Source organism: Antechinus flavipes, chromosome 4 (assembly GCF_016432865.1).
Source record: "Antechinus flavipes isolate AdamAnt ecotype Samford, QLD, Australia chromosome 4, AdamAnt_v2, whole genome shotgun sequence".
Classification (NCBI taxonomy): Eukaryota; Metazoa; Chordata; class Mammalia; order Dasyuromorphia; family Dasyuridae; genus Antechinus; species Antechinus flavipes.
Genome location: NC_067401.1, coordinates 206,260,552 through 206,278,747, shown reverse-complemented (window position 1 = coordinate 206,278,747; position 18,196 = coordinate 206,260,552). Strand labels below are relative to the sequence as shown.

At 35.8% G+C, this 18,196-nt stretch overlaps 1 protein-coding gene across 4 annotated transcripts in view; it reads left to right on the top strand.

The window, feature by feature from the left end:
- The window catches only part of XPO5 (exportin 5), a 58,481-nt gene that overhangs the window by 32,831 nt on the left and 7,454 nt on the right, over nucleotides 1–18,196 (top strand). For all 4 annotated transcript variants that reach the window (XM_051997021.1, XM_051997020.1, XM_051997022.1 and 1 more), the window contains 9 exons: nucleotides 448–603; nucleotides 2,087–2,128; nucleotides 2,842–2,931; nucleotides 5,006–5,205; nucleotides 5,903–6,002; nucleotides 7,088–7,269; nucleotides 11,660–11,760; nucleotides 16,862–16,958; nucleotides 17,589–17,725. In XM_051997021.1, coding sequence (XP_051852981.1) covers nucleotides 448–603; nucleotides 2,087–2,128; nucleotides 2,842–2,931; nucleotides 5,006–5,205; nucleotides 5,903–6,002; nucleotides 7,088–7,269; nucleotides 11,660–11,760; nucleotides 16,862–16,958; nucleotides 17,589–17,725 — 1,105 coding nt within the window. The remainder of the gene's footprint in view (nucleotides 1–447; nucleotides 604–2,086; nucleotides 2,129–2,841; nucleotides 2,932–5,005; nucleotides 5,206–5,902; nucleotides 6,003–7,087; nucleotides 7,270–11,659; nucleotides 11,761–16,861; nucleotides 16,959–17,588; nucleotides 17,726–18,196) is intronic.

Sequence of the window (18,196 nt, the reverse complement as noted above, 5' to 3'; positions counted from 1 at the left end):
AACTTGGGCAGCTGTAAGGGGGCATATTATTCTGCTCACTACAACAAATGAGAGTACTGAGATACCAAAGAAAGAGGGATTCATGTCAGCTTGGCTACTAATAAGTTTTATTAGGGTTAATTGGATTAAGAGAGTTTACTCACAAGAGGTCAGTTGTCCTAGTCAGTAGCAGGACAAAATAACATCATGGATCCCTGCACCAAACATAGACCATGTCAGGTATTATATAGAAACAGAATAAAGAAGGTATAGTGTCCAGCCTGGCCCAGGATCACATGCAAGTTTTCCCATGGGTTATTGGAGCTTCTTTTGTTGTTTACTTTTATTTAAGGTAGTTTACATTCTCTCTGAATCTCAAGGTCACATTCACACTCTGGCCTATACTCATATAGCAGTTACTTTAAAAGAAGACTTGGCCATATGCTCAAAGACATTTTTATGTTGCAGGAAATTCCAGTGAATGATGGCATAGAACTGCTGCAGAATGTACTGAACTTTAATACCAAGGATCCCCTCATCTTGTCTTGTGTCCTCACCAATGTTTCAGCACTCTTTCCATTTGTCAGTTACAGACCAGAGTACTTGCCCCAGGTCCTTTCGAAGGTAAGCAACTGCCTCTCTTTTTGTGCTTTACGTGCAAAATGAATCATTGATTTGTTGCTTTTGAGGCATAGTCATAAACATTTAGAAAATATGTAACTAGCATTACAAATTACAAGAAAACAGTTTGGGGAGAAGGAAAAAGCATGTAATGTTATTATATAATAAGCAGTCATTTAGATCTTTTATTTTTTGAAATCACATGAACTTTTTTCCTATCATAAATTGTCTCACTACTGATACTATGATTATTAAGCAGTATGAGTAAAACTTAACCATAATGTAATTTTGCCTTGTTCCTCTCATGAAATGGTTGGAATTTTTTATGCAACAAAAATTTATTAAGTACCTAGCAGAGAGACAACTATGAGCAAAGCACAGTTCCCACCCTCAAAGAATTTAGAATTCAGATACCAAAAAAAAAAAAAAAAAATTACCAAATACAAGTTCATTTAAAAAAAAAAGTACAATGGAGGTTTATGGGAAGGGAGAGGCTAGAGAGGTACGACTTCATTGGAAGAGGTGACTTTAATTTGAACAGAACCTTGAAATAGAGATAATAGTGTTGATTGGGTGGGGAAATAATTGTAAGCACTGGGAAAAGTATGAAAAAAGGCATATGGGTTTTAGAGACAACCGTTTGATAGTGTAGAAATTAGGGACAGTCATTATTGTACTATGATGATTATTTGCTTCAAAGTATTTGAATAGTAAACTTTCTCAGTTGTTTTGGTGTCAAGTAAACTTCCTTTCTAAAATTAGTTCATGACTTAAAACTGATGGCTTGTACTATGATTATTCTTTCTTGTTATTCATTCAATAAATTGTCAAAAAATATTGAAGGGGGGGATAAAATACAGATGTGGATGCTAGGCTAAACAGTTTGGACTTTATTTGATAGACAAGGGAAACTTGAGAATTTTTGAGCAGAAGTGATACGATTAAAGTTATGCTTTAGAAAAATTAAAACTGGCCATGGTTTAGAGAAGTGGTATTAGATTTAAATAGAAAGGGATCCCTACATCTTGATTTAGAAAATCACAGATTGACATTCTCTGGGTTGTATTGTATTTTTATTTTGTTAATTATTTTCCAATTACATTTTATTCTGATTCAGGCCTTGCTATGAAGTTTTGCTGGCCCTAAGTTTGACACTTCTGGTTTAGAGGCTGCAGTGAGGCACAGACCACCTGGGACAGTGATCTGATAGTCCTTATACACTTTAAGAAGGTCATAAGTGAAAATGAGAATAATAAGGAAGATTTGTATGTCAGTAGAATTAATAGGACTTGCTGATATTGTTAGAAAGGGGAGGAAAAAAGAAGGAACAATGAGGATTGTTGACCAGGAAGATAATGGTACCATTTGAAAGGGTAGGAAGTTTCAGAAGGAAGTCACTGAATTCAGTTTAAGTATCTCTTGACTCTTCTATTTCTGAGATACATATCTGGTACTGAGAAATGATCATTTTCTTTCATCCTTTTAGCTGTTTTCATCTGTTACTTTTGAAATCATCGAGGAAAGTAAGGTAAGAGAGCATTAATTTTATTCATTTTCCAAATCCTAAGACATAATGTCTGCATTGATAATATTATATTTAATTAGCCTATCTCTTAATGACATTTGTAATTTCCTTATCTCTGATTATGGAAGTCAGTACTTAGGTTTTGTGTACTGTCTTTTTCATTTCTAAGTCAACACAGGAAGCCTATATAAGTGACAGTTATTTCCTGCCATCTTTGTTTTCCTTTTTGTGATAGAGAACTATATACCTTATTTAGGTCAGGAATACACAGATCAGAAAATGCTTTTGAAACATTTTCACAAGTAATCTAGAGCTTCTAAGACCAGGTTTCTCCCTAATAATATTTTATCCTACACAGTAGTCTTGAATTTCCTTTAGTTAATGTTGATTGCAAAAATAACATCATGCAAATACGAATATAACTTTAAATTTAGAAGTAAGAGAGGCCTTGAAGGTTTTATATAATTCAATCCTCTTATTTTATAAATTAAACAACTGAGACTTAGGAAGGCTGAGTAATTAGCTTAGAATCAAACGAGGTAGAAAGTGGAATAATTTGGCTTTAAATCCAGATCCAATAATTCCAAGTTCAGTATTTTTTCATCCCAGGACCCATTAGCTAAGGGAAAATGCTTGTGAGTTTTTCCCCTTAAAAAAATTAGGTACGGTTTGTCCAATTAGACTTGCCTTTTAATTTGTTGGATTTTTCTCTTCAGGCTCCCAGAACTCGTGCTGTGAGGAATGTGAGAAGACATGCATGTTCTTCTATCATCAAAATGTGTCGGGACTATCCTCAACTTGTGCTGGTAAGACTTGAAGCAAGGCCAAGAAGTTGTTCTAATCTGCTTTCAGCTTAATTTCACTCTTGTTTAATTATGGTCTTAAATATACCTCACTTCAAAGAAAAATTCTTAAAATTTGGCTTGCTGTGGTTAAAAGTATAATTTTTTTTTCCTATAGAAAACCTTCTCTCTTTATCTTTAGTTCCCCATATAAACGTGCATAGTCTTTGCATTTCTGTTTAAGACTCTTTTAGATATTGTATCCAACATGGCTTTCTTCAGCAATGAGATGATTCCCACCAGTTCCAATAATCTTGTGATAAAGAGAGCCATCTATACCCAGAGAAAGGACTGTGGGAACTGAGTGTGGATCACAACATAGCATTCTTACTCTTTTTGTTGTTTGCTTGCATTTTATTATCTTCCTCATTTTTTTCCTATTTGATTTGATTTTTCTTGTGAAGCACAATAATTGTAAAAATATGTATGCATATATTGGATTTAACATATATTTCTACCATGTTTAACATATATTGGACTACTTGCCATCTAGGGGAGAGGGGTGGGGGAAAAGAAGGGAAATTGGAACACAAGATTTTGCGAGGGTTGATATTGAAAAATTATCCATGCTTATGTTTTGAAAATAAAAAGCTTTCAGAAAGGGGGAGGGTGGGAAGAGGAAGTGTGTCCAAGCATAAAATGGCTTCACCTTGAGAGAGACAAGTCACATTATACAACCTGATAGGATATAAGTAAGAGTCTTACTAAGAAATTAATCTCTACTCAGATATATAAATTAACTAGACTTATCCAGAAATATACAGTATGTATTTGTTTGCCTCCTAGTATGTGTATCAAACAGCATGATCTATGAGGTTTTTTGTTGTTTTTTTTAAAGCAATATTGGTGTAGAAAAGTTAGCCCACATGGAATCAGCAGCTGCCTGTGTTTTCACATTTACATAGCATGGAAAAGTACAAATTTTTTCCTGGATAACACAGTTGATTTAATTAGAAAACCTAAGAAATACTGTCATAGAAATTATTATCTTGTAGATCTGACCTTCCTATAAGACTCAATTTTTCAACAGTTCACGGAACATAATTTTTTATTAAAATCCTGGTTAGGCTCCCTGTTTTATAGCCTTTAGATATCTGGCGATTTCTCCATAAAAAACAGGTCTGATGATTCAGGCCAGTTCCAATGATCTTGTGATGATGAATACCATCTACACCTAAAGAAAGGAATGTGGGAACTGAGAGTAGTTCACAACATAGCATTTTTACTTTTGTTGTTGTTTGCTTGAATTTTTTTTCTCTTTTTTTTCTTTTTGATCTGATTTTTCTTGTGCAGCAAGATAATTGCATAAATATATATGCCTATATTGAATTTATATATATGTGTGTGTGTGTGTATATATATATATACACACACACACACATATATATATAAATTACCATGTTTAACTTGTATTGATTACTTGCCATCTAAGGGTTGGGGAGGGAATTGGAACACAAAGGTCATTATCAAAAAATTATTCTTGCATATGTTTTGAAAATAAAACGCTAAACTAAAATAAATATATAAAAATATAAACAGAATATATGATCCTAAAATATTAAAATTAATAATTGTTTCTGAAAATTTGATAAATGAATAAAAATTTGAAAAAGAAAAAATATAAAAGCAGATTTCAGCTACCCAAGGAAAAAATTAGCTAAGATTCTGTAGCAGAACATGATTGAGAAACAAACCTCCTCACTTTTAAGGGAAAGGGGTGGTGCTAGGAGAGAATACTGTATACATTGTCACAGTGTCTATAGCAGAAATCTTTTTTTTTTTTTAATTTGTCAGAAGGAAGTGGTATCATGGGTGTGGAAACATTAGATATACTGTTACATTTTTACATTGTATTGATAAGTTTTTTCTGTTTTTTTCCATATATAAACAGATAGTTGGGGGGGGGTGAGGAATGACATTTATGTATACAGAATTCAAGAGGAAATCTAGGGGAGCTACACACATACATGTGAATTTAAATCTATTAAAAAGAAAAACTGAACTTTACCACCCTTGGTTCTTTCCTTTGTTATTATAGCCCAATTTTGACATGCTTTATAACCATGTAAAGCAGCTGCTTTCCAATGAGCTGCTCCTGACACAGATGGAAAAGTGTGCCCTTATGGAAGCTCTGGTCTTAATCAGCAATCAGTTCAAGGACTACAAACGGCAGAAAGTTTTCTTGGAGGAACTAATGTCACCAGTTGCCAATCTCTGGCTTTCTGAAGAGATGCAAAGGTATAGTTGATGCTATCTCACATCCTCCTGGAAGTTTATAAAGATAGTGAGGAAACTGGAGGGGGAAATCCTTTAAAGACCAACAGAAGAAGGAAAAGGCAGCTTTTTGGTTTCTGTAGGTAATTGCCATCTTGGGAATCATATTTTAAGTAGTATATGAGGATGTATGATTAGGGTAATGGCACTCAAGTGTTTCCAAATTCTGTTAAGAGTATTTAACTTGTAGTTGAGAGAGGTTTTTTTTCAGGTAGTATAGTGCATGCACATAGATGTAATGTTCAATGCCAAGGGTGGTGCATGGGTAGTCTGAACAGATTGTAGGGTAAGGTTTGTTATGCTTCTCTTGAGCTTTTATTTTTCACTGTAGTTGAGAGAGATGAATAGCTAAGCAATGAACAAAAGTAGAAGTCACACAGATATGCACAAGTGTGCATTTAAAAGGAAGATTCCCCATCTTTGATCCTTCTGAGTATATATTATCAATAAAATGATTTAAACTTATTTCTACTCCTCTGTTGAAACAAACTCTTCCGTGAAAAATAACCATAACCTCTTCCTGTCAAAGAAAATGCTGACATTTGTATAACTCTAACATTGTGTGGAATACAAACTAGCCACCAAATTTTTTTGCATCCACTTGGGTTGAAACTATGAAAATACTGACTAATGTTCTCTCTCCTCTGTGCCCAAAATTCAGAGTGCTTTCAGATGCTGATGCTTTTATTGCTTATGTGGGTGCTGATAACAAAATCTGTGAACCAGGCTTAGAAGATGCCAATGGTCTAAATCGTTCACGAGTAAGTAAAAAGCCTTTTCTGGGAAAACAAATTCTATACAATTATTTTGTGTGTCTGTGTGATACCTTCTTCAGTTTCATAATTCTGCTAGTCCTGGCCTCTCCCATTGACATTCTGGGAAGTGTCTTAGGAATATTGCTGCTGCTCTAAGCTGCTTCTTTCTTTTTAAGTAAGATTTTTTTTTTAAGCTGTGTTCATACAGTAAAATAACTGGTTTTTACTAAGCTTCTGAATAACACTTTAAATAGGAAGTTTCACAAAAATGAGTCAGAGATGAGCACGGAAAATTGATGGTCTCCCAGCCATCATTGTTTTAGCCCCACATAAAAGTCTTCCTAACAGTTTGCTGGGGAAGGTAAATTTGTATAGTCTAGAAAAATACTAGGAAAGGAATCAGAAAACAAGAGGCAAAGACTTAGAAGAACTTAAAGTGAATCTGTGTGGGTTGGAGAAGTGGAATGTACCATGATGGGAATTTTCTTCCCTCTCTTGATGTTGCATGAGCTACTGACTCTTGTTCTTGAAGTAGAATCGAATGAGTCAACATTTAAAAGATTGATAATTTGGCCGCATGACAGCCAATCTCTAAACCACTGAGCACCATTGTAGGACGATGGTCGCCCTGGAGATGTTAATCCACTTTCAGACCTGTTACAGGAGCAAGGTTTGCGGTCAGTCCTCGGAGCATTGTGCTGCAGGGAGACAAGATAGTGGTGACCCAAACACTTCCTTTTAGAGCATATCCTGCAGACACTCGACTCAGCACGACTAGCACCAAGACATCTTCCAGTCATAAGCTCCTGTGGAAGGGTCGTTGCATACCCTGGAAGGTATCCTCATGGTGGGGAAGCTTGTAAACAGGTTTCCAGAGGCTACCACCGACCCGGAGAGGGGCGGCTGGAGGACTCCCCTTGGGCTTTGCTGGCTTAATGAGAGCAAGGTTCAGTGAGCAAGTGAAGGGGAAATCTTCACCTTCTCGCTGGCCTCATACTGCTTTTGCCAGAGCATTAAATAAGCCTTTGCTAAGAAGAAGTATTTCTGTTCATTTTTTTCTTTCTATTTATCTCTGTTTTCTTTTGCTATAGATAAGTTTTTGTGTGTACACCATTTTGGGAGTTGTGAAACGGGCTCGCTGGCCTACAGACTTGGAAGAGGCTAAAGCTGGAGGATTTGTGGTTGGCTATACTCCAAGTGGAAATCCAATCTTTCGTAACCCTTGCACCGAGCAGGTCCTGAAACTTTTCGACAATTTGCTTGCTCTTATAAGGTAAGTCAAGCTGATATGTCATTTTCTGACTCAAAACTTATTTGTTTGCATGGCCTCAATGTGTTTCCCCACTGGAATCAACGGGATTGTGTCCTGGCACCAGGATTGATGCCAGTCTGATTTTTTGGGTGACTTTTTGCTTTTCCTAAAGGAACCCCAGAACTTGTAAAACTCTGATGAAAAGAAATAACCTCATTTCTTACTTGATTTGGTTTTGATGTTGAGTAGAAACCCATAGCTGCTTTTTCCAAAATGGCTATTCTCTTTTTCCTCCCCAAGGAAAAGGGGGAATTCATCTTTCACCTTGAGCTGCATTTGATATAATCATACACATTTTTAAAGTAACTGCTCACCTGCCCACTCTTGCTTTGTCATTGTGATTCTCTAGATGAAATTCATATGAGCTGACTACAAGTGTACTAAAATCTACTTAACTGCCTGTAAACTGAAAAGAAGAAAGTTAACACTTAATGGAGATATTTATATCTTCACCTCATTTACTGAGATGTAGGGGGAGGGAGGAGGAAGCTGAGCTGACACTATGTTGTCATTTGTAGATGTTAAAACTCTTTATTAATGTGAATCAGCACCTGCCTGGAAACTGTATTAAAAAGTTGTTTGGGGCACTGAGAAATTAAATGACACCGCTAGTAATCATCAAGCATCAAAAGATGATTCTACTCCCTACACCATCCTCCATGATTTAACCTGTGAAACAAATAGAAAGAGATGTCATAAATAAGTATGGTTAGAAATTGCAGGTATCATGTAATTCCTGGATTTTGAGAAGCTGTCACAAAGTATTTCCAAAGTGTTTCAAAAGCAAATGTGAAAGCCAATCTTGCTTATCCAGCAATTGAATTTAAGCATCTACTTATTTCTTTCAGTATTGTCCATGTTGAAATTTGAGACTAGGTACCAACCCCATTTGTTCCTTTGCTGGCCAATCAGTCAGACTGTAGTCAGCAATCCAAAATGCTTGTATCTCAGGTAACCCACCTGGTATCCCACATTCATCTCAACTAGAAGAGCAGCATTAAAGATTCTTTTGTCTTGTAACTAGGTACTTGGTAGATTTAGAGCTTGGTTGTCTTATAGCTGGGTACCTTGTAGATGTAGGAGTTTTGTCTTGATATGTGTTAACACATTGTCTTGGTTTCTAGAGAAGTTGTTCTATTAGAAATGTTGGTTGTGAGTTGGACTACAACATTGTATTACAAATTTAGGTAGAAGAAAATTTATTGCCATGTTGATGTTTTTAAGAATAAAAGATTCATGGGACAGCTAAGTGGTGCAGTGGATAGAGCACCAGCCCTGAATCTATCTGTGTGACCCTGAGCAAGTCACTTACCCCAATTGCCTCAGCAACAAAACAAAAAAAAAGAAGAATAAAAGATTCATTTGTCATAGCATGGTGACTTTTGATGTATAATGAATTCATAGAGCAACAAGGACATAGAGCAGTCTATCTTTCCTTCTTCTGGGTAACCTCTTATTGGACTTCTATACCCAAGTATTTAGATAAGAATAAAGAAGTAAGCATGAAAAGCAGTATTCTTCATTGAGTACAACCCTAACTGAATGTTAAAGTAAGTTAAATAAGGAAACATACAAAGTTGCTATAGAATGTCACCTTGATAATCTCAAATTCCTATGTCAAAGTTCTGACATGAATAGATACTTTATTAAATGTTGATTCAGCAATTTTCTCTTCCTTAGGAGATCCTAGATGGTGCTATGGGGCCAATAATGACAATTTTAAAAAAATAGAAAAACCAGAACAAGTTTGGATTTTGATGCCTCTAAGTTTGTCTGTTCAGGGCAGAAGGTGAAAGTTGCCATTATATTCTGTACAGTAAGATGTATTTTATTATTATGTTGGTTATTTTGTATCTAGAATGAAACTTGTTGGCTGGTTTGTGAGATGGTTGGAGATAGTAAAATTGGAGGAGAAAATTGACTTTTCATGCAAAATTCTTCTCCAAAGGCTCATCTCATTGGTCATACTTTTATCTTTTATCCTAATAAACTCTTTTAGATTTACTTTAAATTTGTGCTTGGAGATGCTTTATTTGTTGTAGGTACATAACTACTGATGGGAAGGATATTTGGTAATAAATAGTGTTGGCACCATGGTGATGAAATTGTTAGATAATCTAGAAATTGCTTTATAAGACTATCCTTTAGTATGCTTCCTTGATTTGGGGACACTATGGTAGGCATTCAACAAAAAATGGGGTCAGAATTCATATAAGTGTAGCATGCTCATTGCCTTAACCTAGATAATCCATTTATGAGACCTTGGGCATCATGTTGATAAAATCCTTGGGTAATTGCAATATTATCGTCATCATTAGCATGAAGATTACTGGATGGGCAGGGGGAAAGGGTGAGATAAAAGAACTCCAGGGCCTTGTAGCTTTAATAACATTTGTCATCTTAATGTAATTTGAGAATAAGAACCAAAGATCTCTGTCTCTAGTATCTTGAGATCTTGCCTGAAGAACTGATATTGGCAGAAAGTACATTTTCCTGAAGTAATGCATATAGGTAAAAGCAGCTAAGGGAAAATCTTAAGTAATTCAGAAGGAAAAAAAAGATGGCAAATATGCTGAATTTTCAAGAATAATCATCTCCATAGGTTGCTTTGTGATGCTTTTGATATGCCATGGGCAAGTGGGGAGGCTGTGGAGTGCAGGTCAGAACAGCTTCCTAGTCACTGTTCCTTGGTCCTAAAAACAGCTAGTTTCTGCTCAAGTAAGCTTGGATCTAGCAGCATCCATCAAGGATTTGGCTCTCTCTTGAAAAAGCCATTTATTCTGAGTAGATATAGCAGAACGGTGTCAGTAAAACTCCCAGCCTTACTTTGTTTATACTATAGGGACCAAACATGGACTTATTACTGTCAATGGTGCAGTCTTGGTGTTAGTTTCTAACCCAGCACTGGAGTTCTGTTAGGTAGCTTCAGAATAGATATCTGGCATTACTTGGATTGTGAGCAAAAACTGCCTTTTTGGCTTCCCATTTCAGGAATCAGTTGTTCTTCCAGACCAGCCTAAGACCATGTGTAGTAGTTTGCTTAATGAAACTCTATAAAGACAATTTCTGTCTTGACTCTCCATCTCTGACCCTGAGAATATAATTCAGTAGAAAATTGTTTGGGGAGAGAGGGGTTTAACAAGAATCATAGCTTTTCAAATCTGTCTTTATAGATCTCTCTTCTTTGTAATTCACAGCACTGTTTTGGGAAAGACAATAAATGGGAAAAGAGTGGCTGTGATATTTTTGTAAAAGAAGACTAGGACTGGAAACAATAGTGTGGGATCTTTTTACATTGTTTACAGACAACTACTTTCTTTGTCTTAACAAAAATTGGCGGCAACTTTCTTTTTTCATTGTTTATTTATGATTTAAGCAGATGGTTTTTGACATTGATAATTCTACTCCTGGATTTTTTCTATTCAAAAAGTTTCAAATGGGAATGGTATCACCTCTGTATTTGTGTCTAGTCTCCTAATGTAAGCATTAGCAATAAAACTTCCCTTGCTGAAACAGGTGGATTTTCCTCAGTCCCAAGGAGCCACTTGGCCAAGATCAAACTCTATATAAGTAAGAATCTGTATCATTAAAATACTGGTATTGTTTAGATTTTTGTGAGACTTAATTGTATAAAACGCCTTCTTGAGCCAGCATGAGAATGGGGTTTTGGTGTTCAGTTCTAATTTGTGTTGACATTAAGGTTTTGTAGATTCTTATATTTCTGTAATGTTAGATGCTAAAGAAAACTATCATATGATATAGTGAAATTTGTTTCACAGGATGGAAAAAATTTATTCTCCATTGGGCTAAGGAAGGACTATAACTACTACAACACAGCTTTATGTTTCCAGTGACAAATGAAGCAGAATTGCTTATCATTGTTGCAACAAGTAATATTGACTACTTGCCTCTAGTGATATTAAGACAATTTTGACTTGGAATGAAAGTGTGAGATGTAAAAAAAAAAAGTTGGACAATTCAACTCTAGGAGTGGCCAGAGCAGATCTATTTTAGGTTCAAGAAAACATCATCTCACAGAACTGGTGCTGAAGTGTTAGATTAACAGCTACCTTCCTTTTCCTTGGTTTCATATTTCATATGTTTATACTTCATAGCAGAGTTCCAGGTTTCCATTCAGAACCCTTTTCCTGAAAAACACTCAGACTACTTCGTGCCCTCATTTCTGTCCCCTGTTAGAGAAGTCTTAAGAACAATCTTCATCTGCATACCAGTGGGAAAAAGAATTCTGATGTACAGCACAAGGCAGTCTCTCCACTCTGTTTGTTATTTCCCTTCTTCTTCCTTGTCAGATTTGGAGAAACATGCACATAAAGCAACTTGTCTCTTTCAGAACACACAATACTTTGTATACACCAGAGGTATTGGCTAAACTGGGAGATAACTTCTCAAAGGCTTTGGATATGCTTGAAGTAGAAAAGAATGCCATCCTAGGTAAGAAATTTTACATTTTCTTTAAGAAGTTCAGTTTTTCCCAATCTCTTCTCTTCTATTCTAAGAATTGCTGCAAGCGTACATCTAGAGCAGTTTCAGCAGTCTGGTATGTGTAGTTCCTGTTGCACTAACATCTTACTATGCTCTTGATATATTCACAAGGCATATTATAGTGAAAAGAGTATAAGACTTGAAGCCATTAAAAACCTGGATTCAAATCATACCTCTAATATTTATTAGTTCTGTTCCCCTGCCAAGATACTTAATATCTCTGTTCCTAGTCAATAGTCAATAAACATTGATAAAGCACCTCTGTACCAAGCTGTAAATTAAACACTGGAGATACAAATACAAATAAAAACAAATATAGTTTCTCCCCTCAAGGAGCTAAGAGTCCATTAAATGAAGATAATGCACAAAAGGAAGCTTAAAAGAAAGGTGAGAAGTAGGAAGAAAAGGAGGTGAAGGTATCTGGTACAGGGACATAATGGAGAGTTGTGGCAGAGTCCAAAAGCAGAAATCGGGAGAAAACTGTTCTGAGCCCCCTCCTTAAATAGATAATCTGGAGTTATGTCTCTGCCCTCCATTCAGAGAGGTGGAAGGTACTTAACAAGAAGATAGCAGTACTAGCCAGATTCAGTCTGGCAACATAATAGGAGAATAATATTCCTGGAGAATAATATTCCTGGGGAATAAAGGCAAGATGAAGAGGTCTAGAGAAGTCCAGAAGCAGTGAGGCAATCTATGGTACCTAACTTGCAGGGTTATTGTTAGGGCAAAATAAGTTAACATTTGTGTTGCACATATCCAACATATAAAGGACTGCTTGCCATCTAGCGGAGGGGGTGGAGGGAGGGAGGGGGAAAAAAATTGGAACAGAAATGAGTGCAAGGGATAATGTTGTAAAAAAAAAAAAAAAAATTACCCTGGCATGGATTCTGTCAATATAAAGTAATTATTAAATAAAAATTAAAAAAAAAAAAATTTGTGTTGCAAACTCAAAAGTTCTATGCAATTATCTGTTACTGATGCAGTTACTATATAACCTTTCTGAGAGTTAATTTTCTTATCTGAACAGTGAAGATTATGCTAAATAGGAGTATGATTGTAAGAATTTGTTATTCCTATAGTAGCTATCATCCCAACTCTAGAACAGGTTATCTGGGTAGTGATTGATCAAGTGATATATACTATCTTTTCATCACCTATGTATTACATATTCAACCTTAAGAAGATGCAGTCTTCTTAGACTTAGTACATCTAGTACTAGTACAAGACATAGATGTCTTGTAGCCTCTATGATTTTGGTACTCTACCACTAAGTAACAAGAGTATGCCACATATAAGTAATGCTTAATCTCTAGACTGTTTAAACTAAAAGATTCATTTGCTTTTCTATAAATAGCAAATGTTTTTTTAAAAAATACATTAGCATATAAAATGTTAAGAGATATGTAGTATATTAATAAGAAATTATAAATGCATAAAGTATTGATGTAAAATATGAAGCTCTATCTCTTAATGTATTTGAATTTATTTGACCAGTGGCTTACTTAATGCTTTTATGGCAGCTTTTTCTTTTAGAAACCCACAGACACTTTGATATCTAGCTGCAAATAAGTTTTACTAGAAACTGGTTGAAGTTCGAGGGACACTAGGAAATGGAAGGTAGATATGAAAGATAGATACAATGTCTAAGCAGTCCCACAGACTGTTATAGGACTACCTACACTGAACGTGTGATTGAGTCACAAGTTGTTTAATTTTTGAAGCTAAAATCCTGCAATAATAGCCTCTCAGTTTATGGGTTAATCTAGTTGAGAATTAATTATTCAAAGATGACCAAAAATGCTGAATATCAGTGCCTTTTTTGGTAATTGTTATATTTTCTTCAGGGCAAAAATGAATGTCTTTATTGCTTGGTCCTCAAGTGGACTGAAATAGAGGCATTTAGAGCATATCCTGCTCTTTCCCCTAGAAAAGATGAGGCAATTGGGGTTAAGTGACTTGCCCAGGCTCACACACTTAGGAAATGTTATGTGTCTGAGGCTAAATTTGAACTCAAGTCCTCCTGACTTCAGGGCTGGTGCTCTATCACTGTGCCACCTAGCTGCCTCTCCTTTTTTTTTTTAATTTAAAGAAATTTAAATATTCCTTTCCTACTAACCTGAACTTGATTTGAATGATTTTTTTAAAATAATACAGAATCTTTGTATACCCAAAACCTTTCCCCAACTTGATTAGAAGGCAAGCTTAGCTCTACCAAACAACACAAAATATGTTAGAAAAAACACAGTGGGTAAGGCTAAATTTAAGCAAATTCAAGTGGGAAAATATTATTTTTGCCTGTCCAGTGTTATCCATTAGCCAGAATTGCCTTTTCAATCCCTTATCCTATGAATCTTCCCCATCATGTAGAAGTCTGAAGAGAGTAATATATCAAAACAAATCAGTAAAAAACAGTTTATATCCACTGAAATGGAAGTCTTCCCATTTAGCTTAGTTTTTCCTAGTAGTTAGTGATACTATGAATATAGTCACTTCTTTCTATTAGCAAGCCTTCTAATGCAAATTGGCACTATTAGAGGAACTGTACCTTTTATGATTCAACACAAATGTGGCAGGCACATTTCTTCACACCTCTTTTAAATCTTCAAAGAAACTACGGAAACAGTCTGAAGCCTTGGTCAGCCACATGGGAATCTAAGCCATTAGCCCAGATCACTTCAGTACCATGTTGTGCACTGTCTACTTTAGGTAGTTACTGGTAGAACAATATGTACCTCAACAATCTTCTTCCTGGGGCAAGCAAAATGGCAGAGCAGAAGGAAGCAACACAACTAAGTTCCCATCAACAATTCCAAACATCTATAAAATGTACCAGATCCAATCCTGATGGAGAAATCCAGAAAAAGTCTCAGACCCATATTTGGACATTCTACCGACCCACACCAGAAGGAAGTGCTAACTGGAAGCTTTGTCACTCACAAATCCAAGGTGGAATAAGAAGGGGATTTATAAAGCACATAAGGGAGGGCTTCATTATTATACCCCCCCAAAAAAAGAGAGAGAGAAACTTTAGAAGTTAGTAGCAGTTTGTGATTTAGGGACAGAGCAGAGTCTCTTTACCAGTATCCATTACCAGAATAGAAATCTCAAACCAAAGAGGAATTTATGACTCTGTCACCCTGAGGCAGCAAAGCTTTCCAACCAGCTTATGGGCTGAGTCCAGCATCTTCTACTTTTATTAAATCCAGGTCAAGACCTTGCAGAGTTAAACCAGGGAGACACCAAATTGTTGAAAATTTCTAGATCCCCAAAAGTGATCCTGACAATCTGGAATAACACAGCACTCAAAACCCCAAGAAAGTGTTAATACAGCCAGCTCATAACATTCCTTTGGAAGTTCTGCAGCGCCCAACTCTGATATGAAGTCCACAGTCAGGAAGTAGTCTGGAAGAATGGGCCAAAAAAGAAAAAAACTACCATAAGGAGCTATTATGATAGTAGGAATGCTCAACAAAAACTCAGAAGAAGAGATCATGACTCCAAGACATCTACAAGCAATGCCTCAGAGAAAAAATTTAGTTTGGGCATAAACTAAACAAGTTGCTGGAAGAGATTAACCAAGAGGTTTTTTTTAAAGGAGTTAAAAATATTTTTTTATAAATAGAATGTGAATGTTTTAGTAAAATTTTGGAAAAGAAATGAGACAGATGGAAGAAACAACTTGGAAAAAGTGTTGAAAAGCTTGGCACAAGAGGTACAAAACCTTATCCAAGCAACAAATTCCTTATAAATTTGAATGGACCAAATAAAAACCAGTGATATCATAAGGCAAGGGAAAATAATAAAGTCAAAATGCTGGGGGGAAAACAGAAGAAAATATAAGTATCTCATAGGAGAAATAACTGACCTGAAAAATAGATTGAGGGGGGAAAATGTAGATGTGGAAATAGAATTTACCAATCACTTCCTAAAAGAAAACCCAAGATGAAGATTCCCAGGAACATTTTAGCCAAAATCCAAAATTTCTGGGACAAAGAAAAACTATCACAAGCAGCCATAAAGAAAAAAATTTGAGCACTAAGGAGCCACATTCAGGATCAGCCATCACTACAAAGCAGCAGAGAATTTGGAATATAATGTTACAGACAGATTTACAGCCAAGAATAACCTAAGACTGAATATAATACTTTGGGGGAGTAGGGGAAGGGAGAGATGAACCTTTAATGAAATAGAAGACTTCCAAATATTTCTGAGGAAAAGAATGACATTGCATAAAAACTTGGAAATGCAGAGAAACCTTAAAAAGTAACATGAGCTGCTTACATTCAAATTACAATTCAAATGCAAGATGATGCATGTGTCTGAACCCTATCATCATTAGGGTTCATAGAGGGAGTCCAGTTAGATAAGGTGCAGTATTGGTTCTGTTGTTTATGTCTTGATTATCTTTATTTAAAAAAAAAAAAAAAAGAATAGAAAAGAGAGAAAAGGAATACTGTGGTAGAAAGAAAAGGAATGTTAGGGAAATTATTGAGTTATACAAATAGCTCTCTATAAAATAAGAGAGAAGGGTAGAGGGGAGCATTTGACATTTGAACCTCACCCTCAGCTTAACCAGTCAGAGGGAAAGAGGAAGTGTGAGAAGGGAGGGAATTAAGGAGAAGATAGATTATGGGAGGGAGTAGTTCTTAAGAAAATAAACTCTGGGGATGTAGGAAAATATTTATAGTTTTTTAAGCTAGCAAAGAATGAGATTCTAAGGAAGCAACCATGAATTGGGGAATGGATAAACAAGTTATGCTAAAATGGAATGCTACTGTGCTTGAACTCCCTTTGGTATAAGCAGACCAATCATGATCCCAGAGAATTGATGGAGAAACATGCCACCCACCTTCTAATAGAAAAGTTGAGGAACTTAGAAGTGGAATAAGGCAAGTATTTTTTTTAGAACAGGCTCAATGTGGAAATTTGTTTTGATTGACTACATGATAGTAATTTTTGTTTTGTTTTCCATGTTTTCAATTGGAGTAGAAGAGAGAGAAGGCCCGTCTTGTCTGATTTTTCTTTTTTTTTAATCTTCTCCCTGATCTAGGACTTCCTCAGCCTCTCCTGGAACTGTATGACTCTCCTGTCTACAAAACAGTGTTGGAACGAATGCAGGGTTTCTTTTGTACTCTCTATGAGAATTGGTAAGAGATTGATATTTTCTATATTCTGTTCCTCACTATTCCTATTCATGGGCACATTAGTGTTAGAATGCCTAGTGATTGGTATTTAATTCATGTTCCTTTGGGTACCAATCATTTGAGTAAGTACAAATACAAATATTCTCTTATTAAGGACCAATGGCATTATCAACAGGTTGAACTTCTGGTTCTCCTCCACGATTCCCTTGTGAATATCATGGTTATTCCTTTTCCAATATTGAGGTATATTTGGTCTGAATCTTTTACATTCTTCTGTATTTCCTCATAGGACAAGTGACATACCTGGATTTAGGATGGCTAGAGTTCAAGAATTCTCTAGTTATGGAGTTAGTTAACTGGTACAGATGGCAAATTTACTGTGCATCTTTAGCTTGAATTATCCAGTAACAGCTATCCTGAGATAATTTTTATTATAAAGTCATTCTGCTTTAATTAATGTGCAACTAAAAGGCACTTAACCCTTGACTCAGAAATTTATTGGTTGTCGTTATTGATGAAGCAAGCAGGAGCAAATCACATTTTTGGTTTGTTTGTTTGTTTTTTTTTAAATTTCTTGGACATTAAGAACTGGCATTGGTGGGTACTGAATTTGCTGGTGATTTTCCTTTGTAGTTTCCATATCCTAGGGAAAGCAGGCTCTTCTATGCAGCAAGACTTCTACACTGTTGAAGACCTTGCCACCCAGCTTCTTAACTCTGCCTTTGTCAACTTGAACAGCATTCCTGACTACCGACTCCGACCCATGCTTCATATCCTTTTGGAATCTACCAAAAGAATTGGAAAATAAGAAATAATCCACATAGACTGAGGGATTTAATTATCTGGGTTCGTGAAAATTTCACTGAAAGAAAAATGACTTGAAACCTAAAAGCAATAGAAGAAAATTACAAAAAGAGACAGGAATTCTTGAAAGTTGTTTCTTAATTGGAACCTTATTAGCAAATCTTAAAAGATCTTGTTCATTCTCTTAGGATTAGGTCTTTTCCCTCAAATTTATTGGTTTGACTCAGACTTAGCTTGTGTAATTGTTGTGTAATTGCCAGTATGCTGCTTCTGTGGAAAAGCATCTTCATTTTGGCAATAACCCTTCACTTAGGGACAGAATGACATAGTGGGAAGAACTCTGGGTTTGGGAATTAGGATCAGAGTGCAAGTCTCCTCTCTGTTCATAATTGTCCTTGAGTGAGATACTGGACCTTTGTGGGCCTGTTTCCTCACAG